The sequence below is a fragment of the Mesoplodon mirus genome (genome assembly GCF_964341445.2).
Source record: "Mesoplodon mirus genome assembly, chromosome: 12".
Classification (NCBI taxonomy): domain Eukaryota; kingdom Metazoa; phylum Chordata; class Mammalia; order Artiodactyla; family Ziphiidae; genus Mesoplodon; species Mesoplodon mirus.
Window position 1 is genome coordinate 66,727,992 of NC_138988.1, and position 17,218 is coordinate 66,745,209.

A 17,218-nucleotide genomic window follows, 5' to 3' on the forward strand; every position below is an offset into this window, starting at 1 on the left:
GCCAGCAGCCCTTGCGAGCCCACCTGCCATGTCCTCACTGTCCTCCCTGCCCCGCAGGTACCAGCTGAAGCTCTTTGCCCGCATGTGCCTGGACCGGCAGTACCTGGCCATCGATGAGATCTCTCAGCAGCTGGGCGTTGACCTGATCTTCCTGTGCATGGCGGACGAGATGTTGCCCTTTGACCTGCGTGCCTCCTTCTGCCACCTGATGCTGCACGTGCACGTGGACCGTGACCCCCAGGAACTGGTCACGCCCGTCAAGTTCGCCCGCCTCTGGACTGAGATCCCCACGGCTATCACCATCAAGGAGTGAGCTGGGTGGAGGTGGGTGGGCAGGGTTCGGCTGGAGGGGGAGGATCTCAGGGGACCCTCATGCCTCGCCGCCTCCACCCCCAGCTATGATTCCAACCTCAACGCCTCCCGAGATGACAAGAAGAACAAGTTTGCTAGCACCATGGAGTTCGTGGAGGACTACCTCAACAACGTGGTCAGCGAGGCCGTGCCCTTTGCCAATGAGGAGAAGAACAAGCTCACCTTTGAGGTGGGCTGGGGCTCAGCAGCACACTGGCTTGCCCCCTCCTGGGTCTTGGTCACTCCCCAGGGTAGGGTGTGGGGTATACGACCTCACTTCCCTCAGTGCCCCCGCCACTGCAGGGAGACCTGCTGGGAGGGAGGCTTCTCTCCTGATGCCCCGGAGAGGGCTGCCTCCCCCTCGTCCACTCACCACATCAGCCCAGGGCTGGGTCACGGGTCCCTGGCAGGAGCCACTCACCACTTCTTGCGTTTCTGCCCTGTCCTCCCCACAGTTGCCTCCTCTGCAGGCCTCTCTTCCCTGGTAACCCTCTTGGGTCAGGCTGCCCTTGTCTGGGACCCTTGGTTCTGTGTCCATGCAGCCCTGACATCCTAGAGCCTTTCCCGAGGAATCTGTCCCTCATTATTCTCCCTGGGCTGGCCCCACCCCCACAAGACCACGCCCTTCGTGAGGCCCCACCCACCACACTTTGGCCCCACCCACACTCACCTCGGCCCCACCCCCTCTCCGCAGGTGGTCAGCCTGGCGCACAACCTCATCTACTTTGGCTTCTACAGCTTCAGCGAGCTGCTGCGGCTCACACGCACTCTGCTGGGCATCATCGACTGCGTGCAGGGCCCCCCGGCCATGCTGCAAGTCTATGAGGACCCAGGCGGTGAGGCTTTGCTCCGCCGGGCCATCCGCTACCCACCCTAGCGTTTCTCAGTCTCCTCTTACCTTTCCCATCGACCCTCCTGTGCATCCTGCCTCCTGGCTTTCTGCCAGTGAGTGTCTTAGGTCCCAGTCTCCTCCAGCCTTGGCTGGACCAGAGAGGCCCCCTGCCCAGGCACTGTGGAGACCCTGGAGTCTGGGCGAGTTGCCTTCCTACATAGCCTGGTCTTGAGGGAGATAATGAGGCCCTGTGGGGGAGCACCCAGTCAGATGGGGGGACACACCCTGCTATCAAGAGGAAACAGCCCAGCTGTCAGGGACACCCACTGGTGGCATAAACTCATCCAAACAAAAAGTGCACGGAGGCTGACCCCTGGCCTTTAGTGCTCTCCACACAGTGTCTCCTGAGTCCCCCGTGCTCTGTAGCAGCTCTCGTGATTTCCCACAAGAGAATTCTCACTGATCTCCCCACACAGTTCACCTTTGCCCTGGCCCTCCCTTCTTTTCCCAGCTTTGGCTGAAAACTCACCTCCCCCAGGAAGTCTTCCTGGGGTGGAGGAAGCCCTGCCCCTTCCTTAGGGTGGCTTTGCCCTGCAGCTGAGAGAGACAGTCAGGCCAGGTGCCCCTGCTGTGTGTCCTCTGTGACCCCCTCCTGCTCCCCGCTCTGCAGGCAAGAATGTGCGGCGGTCCATCCAGGGAGTGGGGCACATTATGTCCACCATGGTGCTGAACCGCAAGCAGTCTGTCTTTGGCACCCCCAGCCTGCCTCCCGGTGCTGGTGCCCCTGAGCCGCTGGACAGAAGCAAGTTTGAGGAGAATGAGGACATTGTGGTGATGGAGACCAAACTGAAGATCCTGGAAATCTTGCAGGTGGCTGGGCCAGGAGCATGGCGGGAGGTGTTAGGAACAGGGCAGGACAACGGGGGGCAGGTATGGGGAGGTTGGTGAGGTGAACCCCCCTCAGATCATAGTATCTAGTGCTGGGAGGCTCCACAATGAGCCGTCTAGCCCAGTGGGTAGCCCAGTGGGTCTCAAAGTGTGGTCCTCCGACCAGCAGCATCAGCCTCACCTGGGAACTTAGAAATGCAGGTTCTTGGGCCCCACCTGGGACTTATGGATCAGAGACACTGGAAGTGGGGCCTGTTGTCTGTGCGGTAACAAGCCCTCCTAGTGGTTCTGGTGTGCGCTGTCCCCTCATTGTACAGATGAGGGAAGGGAAAGTGGGGAGGGGACTTTTCTGCAGTCACACAGGTTTTGAAGCAGAGCTAGAGATCTGAGGGCTTGTTTCCTGGTGGGGTGGACACAGTCATCCTTCTTCTGGGTGTCTTCTGGGTCTGAGGTGCCTCAGCAGCACTTGGGGAAGGGGCTTTATAGGGTCCTGAGAAGGGATAAGGACCCTTTGCTTTTGCTGTGCTTCCACCAGAGGATGGGAAGGGTAATGCAGTGATGTCCCTGGGGATCCAGTCTGGGCCGGGTCTGTTTAGGGGAGTCAGAAGAGGGGACTTCTAACTCATTCTGGGGGCTGGGGGCTTCCAGATCTGAGTCCTGGGTGTGGCCAGAGGCTCTGTGCCCCATGATGACAGAGGATAGAGGCCAGTCAAGGGTGTCTGCAAACCCTGTGTCCTCAACCCCAGCCCCACCTCTCCTGCTCCCCCATAGTCCTTGGTTCCCTCCTACTCCCAGGAACCCCAGGGTCTGTTTGGCAGAGCAGGATAGGAGGACAAGAGTCGGCCTTTGGACCTGGGGAGCTGCCTTCCCATCCCTGTCAGCGTCCAGCCTGGGAAAGAGGGACTGAGTGGGCTGTGAGTGGGGGGTCTCTGCCTCATTCTGAGAGGAGGTACCATCCACCATCACTGAGGCAGGAGCTGGGGAGAGGGCGCCCTGGACCTCCCTGGGAAGAGGAGTTATTGAAGTATAGTTGATTTACAACATTGTGTTAGATTTCTGCTGTATAGCAAGTGATTCAGTTATACATATATACACATTCTTTTTAAATATTCTTTTCTATTATGGTTTTTCACAGGGTACTGAATATAGTTCCCTGTGCTAAACAGTAGGACCTTGTTGTTTATCCATCCTGTATATAATAGTTTATGTCTGCTCATCCCAAACTCCCAATCCTTCCCTCCCGCACACCCCCGTTTCCCTTGGCAACCACAAGTCTGTTCTCTGTGTCTGTGAGTGTGCTTCTGTTTTGTAGGTAGGTTTATTTGTATTGTATTTTAGATTCCACATATAAGTAATATTGTATGGTATTTGTCTTCCTCTGTTTGACTTAACTTCACTTAGTATGATAATCTCCTGGTCCATCCATGTTGCTGCAAATGGCATTATTTCGTTCTTTTTAATGGCTGGCTTATATTCCATCGTGTATATGTACCACATCTTCATTATCCATTCCTCTGCCAATGGCCATTTAGGTTGTTTCCATGTCTTGGCTGTTGTGAATAGTACTGCTATGAACATAGGGGTACAGGTATCTTTTTGAATTATATTTTTGTCCAGATAATATGCCAGGAGTGGGATTGCTGGATCATACGGCAGCTCCATCTTTAGTTTTCTGAGGAACCGCCATACTGTTCTCCACGGTGGCTGCACCAGCATGCCTCCCCTGGGGAGAGGAGTCTTGATGTTGTTGTTTGTGTTGTCCCATAGGGTCCTGAACAGCCATGCTGAGCCTCCTGAGTGCTGGAACTCATTCGGGGTGGCCCCTCACTCCTCCTAGAGCGAGATTGGCCTCCTGACCTCAGACCGGTCCTCACCCCATCCTCTCCTCCTTCTCCAGTTCATCCTCAACGTCCGCCTGGATTACCGCATCTCATACCTGCTGTCCGTCTTCAAGAAGGAGTTTGTGGAGGTGTTCCCCATGCAGGACAACGGGGCTGATGGCACAGCCCCGGCCTTTGACTCCGCCAGTGAGCCCCCACCCCTCCCTTCACCCTGACTTCATGCCAAGGCTGTGTGACTTGCCCAGGTGTACACAGCAGTGGGCTGCGGCCTGGGGTCACTTTGGGCCAGCTCCCCAGCCCTGCCCCTGTTTCCCAGTCTGCAAGGGCCTTTCCTCTCCATTGTCTCATTTAATTGCCCCAATGAGGGCACGGGGCAGGGGTCATCCCCTCCATTTCCTAAATGGGGAAACTGAGGCCCACAGGGGGGCAGGGACTTGCCCAAGGCCACAGTTGGTCAGAGGCTGAGCCGGACCAGCACCCCCAGCCCAGAACTCTGCTCGCCCCAGCAGGGCAGGGTGGCTGCTCTGGTCCCTGCCCTGGTTGGTTCCACCTCTGCCACCAGAAGAGGCAGGCAGAGGGGCTGCCAACCAGCCAGTGTGGGGAGGGGGTGGTTTGGGCGTCTCCCTGCCCCCTCTCCCCAGTGCTCCCCATCTTTCCTGGACATGGACCAGCCACTTGCCTTCATCTGCGCCCTCTTGCTCCCCACAGCTGCCAACATGAACCTGGACCGCATCGGGGAGCAGGCGGAGGCCATGTTTGGAGTGGGGTGAGGCCAGGGTTGAGGCTGGGGGTTGTGGATGGGGTTGGGTGGGTGATGCCGACACAGGCTTGAGACCCCTCCCCCCTCGGTTAATCCTCCTGCAGACCCTTACCAGGCTCTGGGGCGGGGTGCCCCGGCTTTGCGCTCTGACCCTCCCTTACCTGCCCAGGCCCAGTGATATCAGGACCACTGGGCCCCACTGTCATCCTGGTCATCCCCCTGCCTCCCCTCAGGGCAGTTGTGCCTTTGTGTGTCAGGACTTGGGCCAGGTAGCTGGAGGGATGTCCCTGTGTCCCACAGCAGGGAGGGTAGCCTGCTCTTCAGAGGGCTGGAGCAGGGTGGGGAGGGTCACCCCAGGAGCTGGGGGCTCCTAACTATTTCTGTGCCATGCCTTTGGCATCTGGTGAAGACTTTGGCTCCCTTCTCAGCATGGCGTTTTTATTTTTTATTTTTTTTTATTTTTGGCTGCGCCGTGCGGGATCCTAATTTTCCGACCAGGGATTGAATCCGGGCCCACGGCAGTGAAAGTGCCGAGTCCTAACCACTGGACTACCAGGGAATTCCCAGAATGGCGTTTTTCTTTTTTCTTTCTTTTTTTTTTTTTTTTTGCAGTACGCGGGCCTCTCACTGTTGTGGCCTCTCCCGTTGCGGAGCACAGGCTCCGGACGCACAGGCTCAGCGGCCATGGCTCACGGGGCCCAGCCGCTCCGCGGCATGTGGGATCTTCCCGGACCGGGGCACGAACCCGTGTCCCCTGCATCGGCAGGCGGACTCTCAACCACTGCGCCACCAGGGAAGCCCCAGAATGGCGTTTTTAAATTCATAAAATAGTGCACACAAAATTATAAAGGAAACCAATGGCACTGAGATGCAGGTATCAAAATACTGGAGAAGAACAATGTGAAGTGACAGTTATATATGTGTGCCTCTCTGTTAGCACATTAAATAACAATCTGTGCCTGGGGTGTAATTAGTACCACTACTTGGAAGTCGTGATGACTGTAAACAATAGTTTGCAATTTCTATAGCAACTCGTAGGTGATGGGAAAACATCTGTGATTTTTTTATTGGTGACAAAGTCACAGGTACCTCTAATTTTTTCTCACTGAAGGAAACTACATTTTGGTGAGAAGTCGGTGAAAAGAAAGATGGAGGTTTCCCCCCACCTCTGTTCACAGCCCCAGCCTCTAGCCACGAATCCCTTGGGGGTGTCTGTGGGTCCCCTGTGAAGAGTCCTTGCCTCAGCTGCTTAATCGAGGGGTGTTGTGTGGGACCTCAGGGGACACAGGGATCCCTGGGGTGCTTAGGTTGGCAGCTGTTTGCAAAGTGAGGAGGAAATATCAATATTTTTAGCCAGCGTGACATGAGGCACCACGGCTACCTAATGGGTGGCAGGGAGCCTGCTTGACCCCTGGGCCCCAGGAAGGCGCCGGCCATGCCCCCCATCACCCTCCCCCCACACACACAGGAGGACGAGCAGCATGCTGGAGGTGGACGACGAGGGTGGCCGCATGCTCCTGCGCGTGCTCATCCACCTCACCATGCATGACTACGCGCCCCTGGTCTCGGGGGCCCTGCAGCTGCTCTTCAAGCACTTCAGCCAGCGCCAGGAGGCCATGCACACCTTCGAGCAGGTGCTGGCTCCCCTGCCAGAGCGCCCGGCCCTTGGGGAGCGGGAGGAAGGCCCGAGGGGGCTTCTCGGGAGCCAGCAGGCACCGAGCAGGCGGGCCACAGACTGGACGCTAGTGGGGGATGCCAGGACGGAGCAGCTCACAGCCCAGGGGCAGCTCGAGATGCCTCCCTGGGGTGTTTGGCCTTGCTGAGCTCCTTAAAGGGGGAGCTACGTCTTGGCCACCTCAATCTCCTCTCAGCTTGGCTCCAGGCCTGTCGTGTCTTATGAGGTGGACAGCACTTTACAGATTGCACGCTCTATCACGTGCACCTTTGCTAATAAGTGCTTTGCATCATGCCTAGTGTGCACTCAGCCTTCACCAAGGGGACTGGCTTTGTCACTGTGATGTCATGTGGTCTCGACCGCTCCCTGGGAGAGGGGAGTGGTATTTAATGAGTGAGCGCCATGTACCAGGCACTGAGCACTGGGCTTGCATTCATGGAATTCTCCAAGCAGCCCCGACAGTGTGGTTTCTACTCTCATTCCTGTTTTACAGGTGGGGGAAATTGAGGCCCAGGGGGCTTTAGCTTTCTTCCCTTACCCTCTGACCCAGAGTGGGTAAGGTGGGATCGGAGTCAGGGTTCAGTTCCCAGCATTCAGTGATGTCAGTATGCCTTGCCCTGCCCTGTTCAGGTTTTGCGTGAACAACTGACAGGCCACAGCAGCACGTGACACGAGTCCGTGAATAACTGAAGCCAGATGATGATGCAGTTCATGACCTGGGGTGCAGGGAAGCCTGTGGCCATCAGGGAAGGCTTCCTGGAAGCAGTGGACTTAGAACAGAGCCATAAACTCTGAGTAGGATCTGGCTGGGTGGAGAGGAGCAGTTGTAGAGTGGAGATGCCAGGAGCAGAGAGGCCGGGATAGCGCAGCGCCGGGAGTCTCTATGAGGCAGTGGACCTGGGGATGCTCTCTCACCAGGCACGCCTGTCCTTGACCTTCAGGTGCAGCTGCTGATCTCAGCCCAGGACGTGGAGAACTACAAGGTGATCAAGGCGGAGCTGGACCGGCTGCGGACCATGGTGGAGAAGTCGGAGCTGTGGGTGGACAAGAAGGGCAGCAGCAAGGGCGAGGAGGTGGAGGCAGGCGCCGCCAAAGACAAGAAGGAGGTGCGCGGGGTGCGGGAGCGGGGCAGGGCCCCCGTGAGGGCTGGGCCCGGCTGACCCCGCTCCCTGTGCCCCCAGAGGCCCGCGGACGAGGAGGGCTTTCTGCACCTGCCTGGGGAGAAGAGCAGTGAGAACTACCAGATCGTCAAGGGCGTGAGTGGCCGGGTCCTCGGGCGTGGGTCTGCGGGCCGGCCTCTTCCGCCTCTGCTCCCCGCCGCCTTGGAAGATATCCTCCAGCTTTCCTTGAGTGTTGAAAATGACTCTGCCAAGGTCCAGATGGAATTATTTTAAAGCTGGAGGAACTTAATGAAATTCCATTTCACAGTCATGTTGTTCTGTTGGCTTTGATGGGTGGAATCGGGCTGTTAGTTCTTTCCTGCCTTGCTGCAGGGATCTGATTCAGCGGCCGTGGCCTCCTTCCCTCTTCCTGTCCCCGGTGTGAGCTGGGGCTCGGCTGTGGTCGGCTGAGGGGTGGGTCGGGCAGAGGGGAAGCTTGAGGAAGTGGGAAGGGGCCCTGGACTCACCCTCCCCTCCCCCAGATCCTGGAGCGGCTGAACAAGATGTGTGGCGTCGGGGAGCAGATGAGGAAGAAACAGCAGCGGCTGCTCAAGAACATGGACGCCCACAAGGTCATGCTGGACCTGCTGCAGATCCCCTATGACAAGGTGACACCCGACTTCAGACCTCTGACTCCCCAGGGCAGCTTCACCCTGAGCCCAGACCCAACCCAAACCACACACTAACCCCTGATGCTGACCTAACCCGGCCTCACCCTGACCTTTTACCTTGGCCTGCCCCACATACCTTGACCCCTGAATCCAATCTTAGTGTCATCTTGACCTTTGACCTTCCACCCCTCATCCTGATCCACTTTGACCTTGAATTGGCTCCAGTCTCACCCTGATTCTTGACTCTGACCCCAGCTTCTGTTTCCCTCTCTGGTCTAATCCTCATACTCTCAGCATCATTTTAACCTTTGACCCTCAACTTCCTTCCCCTGACCTATGTTAACCCTAATCTGACTCCAGTCTCTCCTTGGCCCATGACTTGGATTCTATACCCTAGCCTCACCCTGACCTCTTACCCTGACTGTCCCCAAGCCCACCCTGGCCCGTAACTCCAGACATAGCCTCATCTCAACCATGGACCCCTCCCCTTGACTGATCTTGATATTTCTCCAGCTTCACCCCACTCTTGACCCTGACACCCCCTCAGTGTTCACCTGACTCTGACCCGTTAGCTTTGCTCCCCGACTTTCCGGCCTCATCTCAGCCTCTGACCCTCAGTCCCTCACACGTTTCCATATCCTGACCCACCTTGAACCTGGCCACCTTGGGGTCCCAATCTTGAGCCCTGACCCACCCCCACACCCATCTGCGCTCTGGCCCCAGACCCAGCCTGGCCTTCACACTGTGGCGGCCCCGGCACCCTCTCCCCTCCTGTCTGCGTCCAGGGCGATGCCAAGATGATGGAGATCCTGCGCTACACACACCAGTTCCTGCAGAAGTTCTGCGCTGGGAACACCGGCAACCAGGCCCTGCTGCACAAGCACCTGCACCTCTTCCTCACGCCAGGGGTGAGGGCGCGGGGCCCGGGACTCCAGGGCAGGGCTGGGCTGCGCGATCCCCCTCTCTGACGGATGCCCTGCCCCGCCTGCAGCTGCTGGAGGCGGAGACCATGCAGCACATCTTCCTGAACAACTATCAGCTGTGCTCTGAGATCGGCGAGCCCGTGTTGCAGCACTTCGTGCACCTGCTGGCCACCCACGGGCGCCACGTGCAGTACCTGGACTTCCTGCACACCGTCATCAAGGCCGAGGGCAAGTACGTCAAGAAGTGCCAGGACATGATCATGACAGAGGTGAGGGCGGCCGAGGGGTGCTTGGGGAGCTCGGGCAGCGGGCAGGCAGGACCCAGACTTGGAGGAGTCAGACAGTGGGTCACAGAGGGGCCCTGGGGTGCTGGGCTGTGGAGGGGACTTGGGGGAGAACTGAGGACACAGAGGCTGGTCTAGCAGAACTTGGGCTGCGGCCTAACAGGACTCAAGCAAGGCCCAGGAGAAATTAGGCGCCTTGTAGAACTCAGATAATGGGCCTGAGAGAACTCAAACACTCATTCCTTCATTTATCATTTATTGTCATTTATTTACAAATCATGAAGCACCTGCTATGTGCCAAGGACCATGTATCCCTGGGGGAAATCAGTCAAATGAAAGCTCCGAGGGCAGTGTGCCCAGGGGGACAGGGATCACAGCTTTTGTGCTCATTGCTAGGGCCCCAGGGTCTGGCACATAGTAGGTACTCAGTAAACAAGTGGAGGGGTGAAGGGCTGAATCTAAATCTGGAACAGACATGCTCTCTGCTCTGGAGCATCTCAGAGTGGGAAGGAGCAGGGAGAGAAAAGAGCAAACACTCAAGTGAGACGAGGGACTTATCAATGAGACGTCGTGTCTGGACGTGCTGTGCAGTGTCAATTATTAATTGCTATTATTATATTACCGTGACTAACCTAATCGTCGACACCAGAGGGATGCAGTATATGCTCCTCGAGGGTTTAAATTACAGCTATGGGAGCACAGGGGAGAGAGAGGGTAAGCCGGGAGAGGGTGGGATTACGAAGGACTTCCTGGAGGAGGCGCCTCTGAGACAAGCCCAAGTGGGATTTCTTTCCTTAGAGGAGGGGGGACTTCCTGAGTCTGGGGTTCAGTGTCCTAGCTAACAGCAGAGGGCCTGAGACATCAGCCTGGGGCCCCAAGGGCCAGGGAACCCCAGAAACTCAAGCAGGGGAGGGTTTTCCTGAGTGTCGGGTGAGGGCTGGAGTCAGAGTCCCAGAGTCCCAGTCTCTCCCTGGGAAGCACAGGAGAGGGCTGGGGCCCCGAGCCTGCTGGACTGAGGGGGTCTGATGTGCCCCCTTCCCACCCACAGCTGACCAACGCAGGTGACGATGTGGTCGTGTTCTACAACGACAAGGCCTCGCTGGCCCACCTGCTGGACATGATGAAGACTGCCCGGGATGGCGTGGAGGACCACAGCCCCCTCATGTACCACATTTCCCTGGTGGACCTGCTGGCCGCCTGCGCCGAGGGCAAGAACGTCTACACCGAGATCAAGTGCACGTCCCTGCTGCCCCTGGAGGATGTGGTGTCTGTGGTGACGCACGAGGACTGCATCACCGAGGTGGGGCCTGTGTGCACATGGGGATCCTGGGGGCTGGGGGAGGGTGCGGGGGTGGGGAGCCAGCCCCTCAGCCCTGCTGGGTGGGGCAGGGGAGGGAGGGAGGGAAAGTGGGGGAAGTGGACAGGGCTTGGGAGGTGGGGAGGTGGTGGGGACTCGGGCAGAGGAGCAAAGGGAGGGTCGGGAGGAATCAGGGAAGCGCAGAGAGGGAGACCCGGCTCGTGCCCTGACCTCCCGGCCCCGCCTGCCCAGGTGAAAATGGCCTACGTGAACTTTGTGAACCACTGCTACGTGGACACAGAGGTGGAGATGAAGGAGATCTATACCAGCAACCACATCTGGACGCTTTTTGAGAACTTCACCCTGGACATGGCTCGGGTCCGTGCCTGTCGGGGTGTGGGCTGGCAGGCAGACCATGGTGGGGGGTGCAGCGGCCTTCCAGGGGTTGGGAGTGGAGGGGCCCCCAGGCATCAGTCTCTCCTACCCCAGGTCTGCAGTAAGCGTGAGAAGCGCCTGTCTGACCCCACCCTGGAGAAGTATGTGCTGACCGTCGTGCTGGACACAATCAACGCCTTCTTCAGCTCCCCGTTCTCTGAGAACAGCACCTCCCTGCAGGTGAGCTCCAGCTGCTGGCGGCTTCTGTGTGGGCGGGGGGGGGGGGCGGAGTCAGAATACATATATTCATATTTGCTTGTAGCTTATAAAGATACAGCAGAAGAATATAAACGTGTATTAGTTATCAATGCTGTGTAGCAAATTATCCCCAAATATAGCAGTTTAAAACCACAAACGTTTATTATCTCACAGTTTCCGTGGGTTGGGAATTACAGGGGAAATTACCATAGAACAGGAATTCCTAAATTCACTTGGTATGATGGGTCCCAGGGTGGCCGGGGACACCTGGCAGCCCTTATGCACTGAAGACAGAGTGTGGCAATTACTGCAGTGGATAGCAGAGCCGAAGCGGGAGAATCCGATGCACAGAATCATCAGTGTTGGCTAGTTGGTCGTGGTGTCCCCAGAACTGAAAGAGGTAGACAGTCTTCTTAAAGCCTTTCTTATCTGTAGAGGCAGAAGAGCTCTAGGCTGTGAACAGGTGTTGGACTTGAATCCCTGAGAGTCACAGCCCCTCAATCCCCAAATTCCCAGACTCGAGCCAGGTCACAGCTCAGAGCCCCTTGAAAGGAAGAGACCCAGGTTCCCTTGAGGAAGGACCCTGCTACACCACCTAATTCATAAAGAAACACTGGAAGGCCACACAAGTAACCAATCAAAGGGCTGCCTATAGGTAGAGGGACTGAGGGTGGAGCGGGGATAGTGCTTCTGAGCGAAAAAACACTGGGTCCCACCCTCCCAGCCAGGATGGGCTTGTTTTGACACATATGTGTTTGGACCCTGGGACCCCTTTGGGACTCCGGTGATGTGTATCAGCTTCCCCCACCTCTCATGAGCCACAGGGTAGAGCATGGGAGAATGGGGGTGACGGGGTCAAGACTTCTTTTTTTTTTTTAAAGATTTTATTTATTTATTATTAATTAATTAATTTATTTATTTTTTGGCTGTGTTCGGTCTTAGTTGTGGCACTCGGGATCTTCTTTGAGGCGTGTGGGATTTTTCGTGGTGGCACGCGGGCTTCTCTCTAGTTGAGGGTGCAGGTTTTCCCTTCTCTAGTTGTGGCGCGCAGGTTCCAGAGCACGTGGGCCCTGTAGTTTGTGGCACGCAGTCTCTCTAGTTGAGGCACACGAGCTCAGTAGTTGTGGCGCGCGGGCTTAGTTGCCCTGAAGCACGTGGGATCTTAGTTCCCTGACCAGGGATCGAACCTGAGTCCCCTGCATTGTAAGGCAGATTCTTTACCACTGGACCACCAGGGAAGTCCCAAGACTGCTACGCCGGCCTCACTGTTGTGGCCTCTCCCGCTGTGGAGCACAGGCTCCGGAGGCGCAGGCTCAGCGGCCATGGCTCACAGGTCCAGCCACTCCGCGGCATGTGGGATCTTCCTGGACTGGGGCACGAACCCGTGTCCCCTGCATCGGCAGGCAGACTCTCAACCACTGCACCACCAGGGAAGCCCCCAAGACTTCTTGAAGTATTCTTTCTTATAACCTTTTGGTTTTTGAACCATGTAAATATATCCCCTTTCCACAATATTAATTTATTTGAAATTTTTTTAAAGGAAGAAAAGGGTCGGCAATAGGGTTATAAGCCCCAGGCTCGGACCTCGGGGAGTTCTCACAGGGCTGCCATGTATGGTTGCGCAGGTTGTGCACTGCTGAGAGGAAGGGGTGCCTTTTTCCAACCGGCACAAAAGCCCATGGTAGCTGTTGGAGGCCTTATCCCTCCGCCCACGCCCAGACTCAGTAGGCTCTGGTCGCCGGCCTGGGGCCGCCCAGGGTGGAGTGTGGGCCGGGCTGTGGCAGCAGGCACGTTGCCTCTTGCAGACACACCAGACGATCGTGGTGCAGCTGCTGCAGTCCACCACACGGCTGCTTGAGTGTCCGTGGCTGCAGCAGCAGCACAAGGGTTCCGTGGACGCCTGCATCCGGACCCTCGCCATGGTGGGTGAGTGTGCCGGGGCGCTGGCCAGCCCCTCCCCTCCCCTTCTCTCTCCTCCCTCGGGATGCCCGCCCTCACAGTAAACACCTTATCCCGAAGCTCGCCCAGCAGCTGCTCCTAGGTGGTGCTCAGTAAGTCCTTCTTGGTGTCTCACTGGCGTCTTGGCAATTGAGAAAAGGCTGTTTTCTCCTCTGAGGCAGTTTCCCGGAGGAGAGTGCTGGGTGACCTCCCCCGAGCAGAGTTTCTGGGGCTTACAAATGGTCTCAGGCAGGAGGGAGGCTGTAGATTGTTAGGGAGAGTTAGGGAAGGGGAGAGGGGAGGCGGGAGAGTGGAGGGGGGAGGGGTCAGAGTGGAGCCAGGGTGGAAACGAAGAGGCAAAAGTTCCCTCTTTTTACCCTAAGAAGGGAAGAGGGCACCTCATTTCAAGTGGGGGCCAGGGTGGGGGCCCCTGCACCCCAGGCCCTGTCCCCCAGTGCGACAGACGCTGAGCCTGGCCCCTCGGGCTGAGCCCTCACCCCCCACCAGCGCCCCGCCCCCTCTCCCCTCAGCCAAGGGCCGGGCCATCTTGCTGCCCATGGACCTGGATGCCCACATCAGCTCGCTGCTCAGCAGTGGTGCCAGCTGTACAGCTGCCGCCCAGCGGAACGTCTCCAACTACAAGACGGCCCCACGGGCCTTCCCCCGTGTCACACCCACCCCCAACCAGTGGGACTACAAGAACATCATCGAGAAGCTGCAGGTGGGCGTGGGGCTGGGGAGTGTCCCTCCCTGTGCTGCCCACGCTCTCTGGGAAGGGGCTGGTCAGCTTGTCCACTCCTGGGGGCTGCTAGGGGCAGGGGACTGAGGGGCACCATTCCAGGGCTGGTGCTCGTGAAGGGGGCCGGTACACCCCTCGCGCCCAACAGCACCTTCGTGTTTAGAGAACACACTCTGTCCACTGTCTCACTGGCCTCTAGAGGGGGTATGGTGAGTTACTATCCCCATGTGGCAGAAAATCGAGGCCCAGAGGGGGCAAAGGGTTTGCCCAAGGTCACACAGAGCTAGAGAAGGGGCTGGGAGGGAAGCCAGGGTATGCCCAGGGGCTCTGAGCAGACAGACATCATGCTCTGTCCTGGGTGGCTCCGTGGGCCCAGGGCCCCTCAGACAGGCACAGGCCAATCCGTGGGGCGCTTTGGCGTTGGGGTGGGGGGAACGGCAGTCACGCCCTGGTCATCCCTTGGGCCTGGGTGGCCTGCACCTCGCCCAGCGGTGACCCTGCCCTCCCCACGCCACCCACCCCAGGACATCATCACAGCCCTGGAGGAGCGGCTGAAGCCCCTAGTGCAGGCCGAGCTATCCGTGCTGGTGGACGTCCTGCACTGGCCCGAGTTGCTCTTCCTGGAGGGCACTGAGGCCCACCAGCGCTGTGAGAGTGGAGGCTTCCTGTCCAAGTGAGTGGGATGCGGGGCCAGGGCATGGGGGCGGCAGGGACACAGCGGCCCAGGACGGGGAAAGCCCATGGGGTCAGAGGGCCGTGGTCAGGAAGAGGAGCTGGAGGGGGGAGGGGTCCACCCCAAGTGTGCCCTCCTTCCCCGCCGGCCAGGCTGATCCAGCACACCAAGGACCTCATGGAGTCGGAGGAGAAGCTGTGTGTCAAGGTGCTGAGGACGCTGCAGCAAATGCTGCTTAAGAAGACCAAGTACGGGGACCGGGTGAGTGCCCAGGTCGGCTGGATGCCGGGCGGGCCTGGCCACGAGGTCCAGGGGCTCAGGACCAGGACCGCTGGGCTGGGGGGTAGAGGGTGAAACGGGCTGCTGTAGGCCTTGCTCCCTTTCCCTGCAGGGCAACCAGCTGCGCAAAATGCTGCTGCAAAACTACCTCCAGAACCGGAAGTCCAGCTCGCGGGGGGACCTCCCAGACCCCATGGGCACTGGTCAGTACCGCGTCTCCCCTGCTGTGCCTCCGGGAGGCCCATTCGCTCTGGGCCCTTCCTTCCCCTCCCTCCACCTGCTCCCCCTTAGGCGAGTTTGCCCACTCCAGGCCTGGACCAAGACTGGTCAGCGATCGCAGCCACCCAGTGCCGGCTGGACAAGGAGGGAGCCACCAAGCTGGTGTGTGACCTCATCACCAGCACCAAGAACGAGAAGATCTTCCAGGAGAGCATTGGCCTGGCCATCCGCCTGCTGGACGGTGGCAACACCGAGATCCAGGTGTGGAGGGGGGCGGGGCTCCAGGGGCTCACCTCCTTGGGTGGTGCCCCCTGCTCAGGAGGGGGACAGTGTGCCAGTCCCCAGTCCATGGGGGTGGGGCTGCAGGGCTGGGTGCTGGCGGCCAGTGCGAGTCCGGCTACTCGTGGGAGGCTCTGCCCTCCCATATCTGCCCCCGTGTCACGTGGCCCTTTTCTATCCCACACCCCCGCCCTGCTCCAGCCGGGCCTGGGCCTGTCGCCCACCATCCCGCCCCCTATTAGTCCACCATTCTTGCCTCTCAGCCTCTGCTCAGGTCTCCTCCCTCCTCTTCCACATCCTCAGCCTTTGGTGTCCAAGTAAAGGGCTACTATCTCCAAAAGCCCTCTCTGATTATTTTATCTCCACTCATTTATTTATTCACTCATTCATTCTTCCCGTAAGTCTGCATTTAGTGAGTGCCTTCTATGTGCCTGGCAGTGTTCTAGGCGCTAAGGATTCAGCAGTGAAGGAAAGGGACAAAACCCATGTTCTCTTGGTGCTCGTATCCTAGTGGGGACAACAGTCCCGAACTGCAGTCCCTGCGTAATACGGAGAGCATGCTGGTTGGTGATAATTCAGGCAGGGGGCTTCAGGAGTTCTGGGCCAGGGGTATCTCAGAAGGAGTGATGGGGAAGACCCCTGAGAGGGGACCGTTTGAATGAGGACCCAGAAGTGAGCACGTGAAGTGGGGCAGGGCGCCCGGGGCAGAGCGGGCAGCAGAAGGCCGTGAAGGGGAAATGGCTGATGTGGTTGGAGGGGGTGGAGGAGGGGTGAATGGGAGGAGCTGGGGTCAGGGGGGTGGCAGGCCATCACGAGGCCTTGTGGGCACCGTGAGCCCAGGCCTGCCCCTGGGGGAAGATTCAGGGTTTTGAGCAGAGAAGGGACGTGACTTAGACTTCAGAGACACCCCTCTAGCTGCTGTGTGGGGAACTGACGGAAGGTCAAGGGCAGAAGCAGGTGGGTAGGAAGCTAGTGCAGGCCTCCAGCATCACCGGCACTGGCCCTTCCTCCTCCACCTCTGCTGGTCCTGACTGCCCCCCACCCCAGCCTTAGGCGCAGGGCACAAGGGCGTCTCGGTCTTCACCACCTTGTCCCTGAAGCACAGCATGGAGCCCCCCGGGTCTCGCCGAGGGCTGCTTAGAGCCAGGCCTGGTGCTGAGGCTGCCCCCCGTCTCACTGTCCACCCGCAGAAATCCTTCTACAACCTGATGACGAGCGACAAGAAGTCAGAGCGCTTCTTCAAGGTGCTGCACGACCGCATGAAGCGGGCCCAGCAGGAGACCAAGTCCACAGTGGCCGTCAACATGAGCGACCTGGGCAGCCAGCCGCGCGAGGACCGGGAGCCAGCAGACCCCGCCGCCAAAGGTCAGGTTCAGAGGGTGCAGGGTGAGTGGGGTCATGGGCCCCAGGGATGAGGATGTGGGCACAAGGCAAGGTGGGCAGGCTGGGGACTGAGGGTGGGAACGGAGGGTGAGGGTGAGGGTCTGGCTGCTCCCAGCAGCCCCAGCCTAACCAGGCCTCACCCTGCAGGCCGCGTGGCCTCCTTCTGGATGCCCAGCTCCTCATCCCGCTATTCGCTGGGCCCCAGCCTGCGCCAGGGGCATGAGGTGGGCGAGCGCGTGCAGAGCAACGAGATGGGCACATCCGTGCTCATCATGCAGCCCATCCTGCGCTTTCTGCAGCTGCTGTGCGAGAACCACAACCGGGACCTGCAGGTGAGGCCCTGCCCAACTGAGCCCGCCTCCCGACCCCGCCCATACTCTGTGCCCCGCATCCGGCCTGGGCACCACTGCTCTGAGGCCGGCAAGGCCCCCACCCCTGCAGCCTGCAGCATCG

At 58.7% G+C, this 17,218-nt stretch overlaps 1 protein-coding gene across 1 annotated transcript in view; it reads left to right on the forward strand.

Moving 5' to 3' along the window:
• Positions 1–17,218, forward strand: part of ITPR3 (inositol 1,4,5-trisphosphate receptor type 3) — a gene marked incomplete at its 5' end in the record, with an annotated part of 55,612 nt that overhangs the window by 27,214 nt on the left and 11,180 nt on the right. Inside the window, 23 exons of the mRNA XM_082637723.1 lie at positions 58–309; positions 397–541; positions 1,046–1,187; positions 1,854–2,053; positions 3,969–4,098; positions 4,621–4,678; positions 6,141–6,306; positions 7,289–7,453; positions 7,529–7,603; positions 7,990–8,115; positions 8,904–9,026; positions 9,110–9,310; positions 10,374–10,625; positions 10,875–11,000; positions 11,112–11,237; positions 13,061–13,181; positions 13,724–13,914; positions 14,457–14,605; positions 14,758–14,866; positions 14,997–15,087; positions 15,195–15,364; positions 16,573–16,747; positions 16,913–17,097. Of these exons, the coding sequence (XP_082493849.1) occupies positions 58–309; positions 397–541; positions 1,046–1,187; positions 1,854–2,053; positions 3,969–4,098; positions 4,621–4,678; positions 6,141–6,306; positions 7,289–7,453; positions 7,529–7,603; positions 7,990–8,115; positions 8,904–9,026; positions 9,110–9,310; positions 10,374–10,625; positions 10,875–11,000; positions 11,112–11,237; positions 13,061–13,181; positions 13,724–13,914; positions 14,457–14,605; positions 14,758–14,866; positions 14,997–15,087; positions 15,195–15,364; positions 16,573–16,747; positions 16,913–17,097 (3,478 nt within the window). The remainder of the gene's footprint in view (positions 1–57; positions 310–396; positions 542–1,045; positions 1,188–1,853; positions 2,054–3,968; positions 4,099–4,620; positions 4,679–6,140; positions 6,307–7,288; positions 7,454–7,528; positions 7,604–7,989; positions 8,116–8,903; positions 9,027–9,109; positions 9,311–10,373; positions 10,626–10,874; positions 11,001–11,111; positions 11,238–13,060; positions 13,182–13,723; positions 13,915–14,456; positions 14,606–14,757; positions 14,867–14,996; positions 15,088–15,194; positions 15,365–16,572; positions 16,748–16,912; positions 17,098–17,218) is intronic.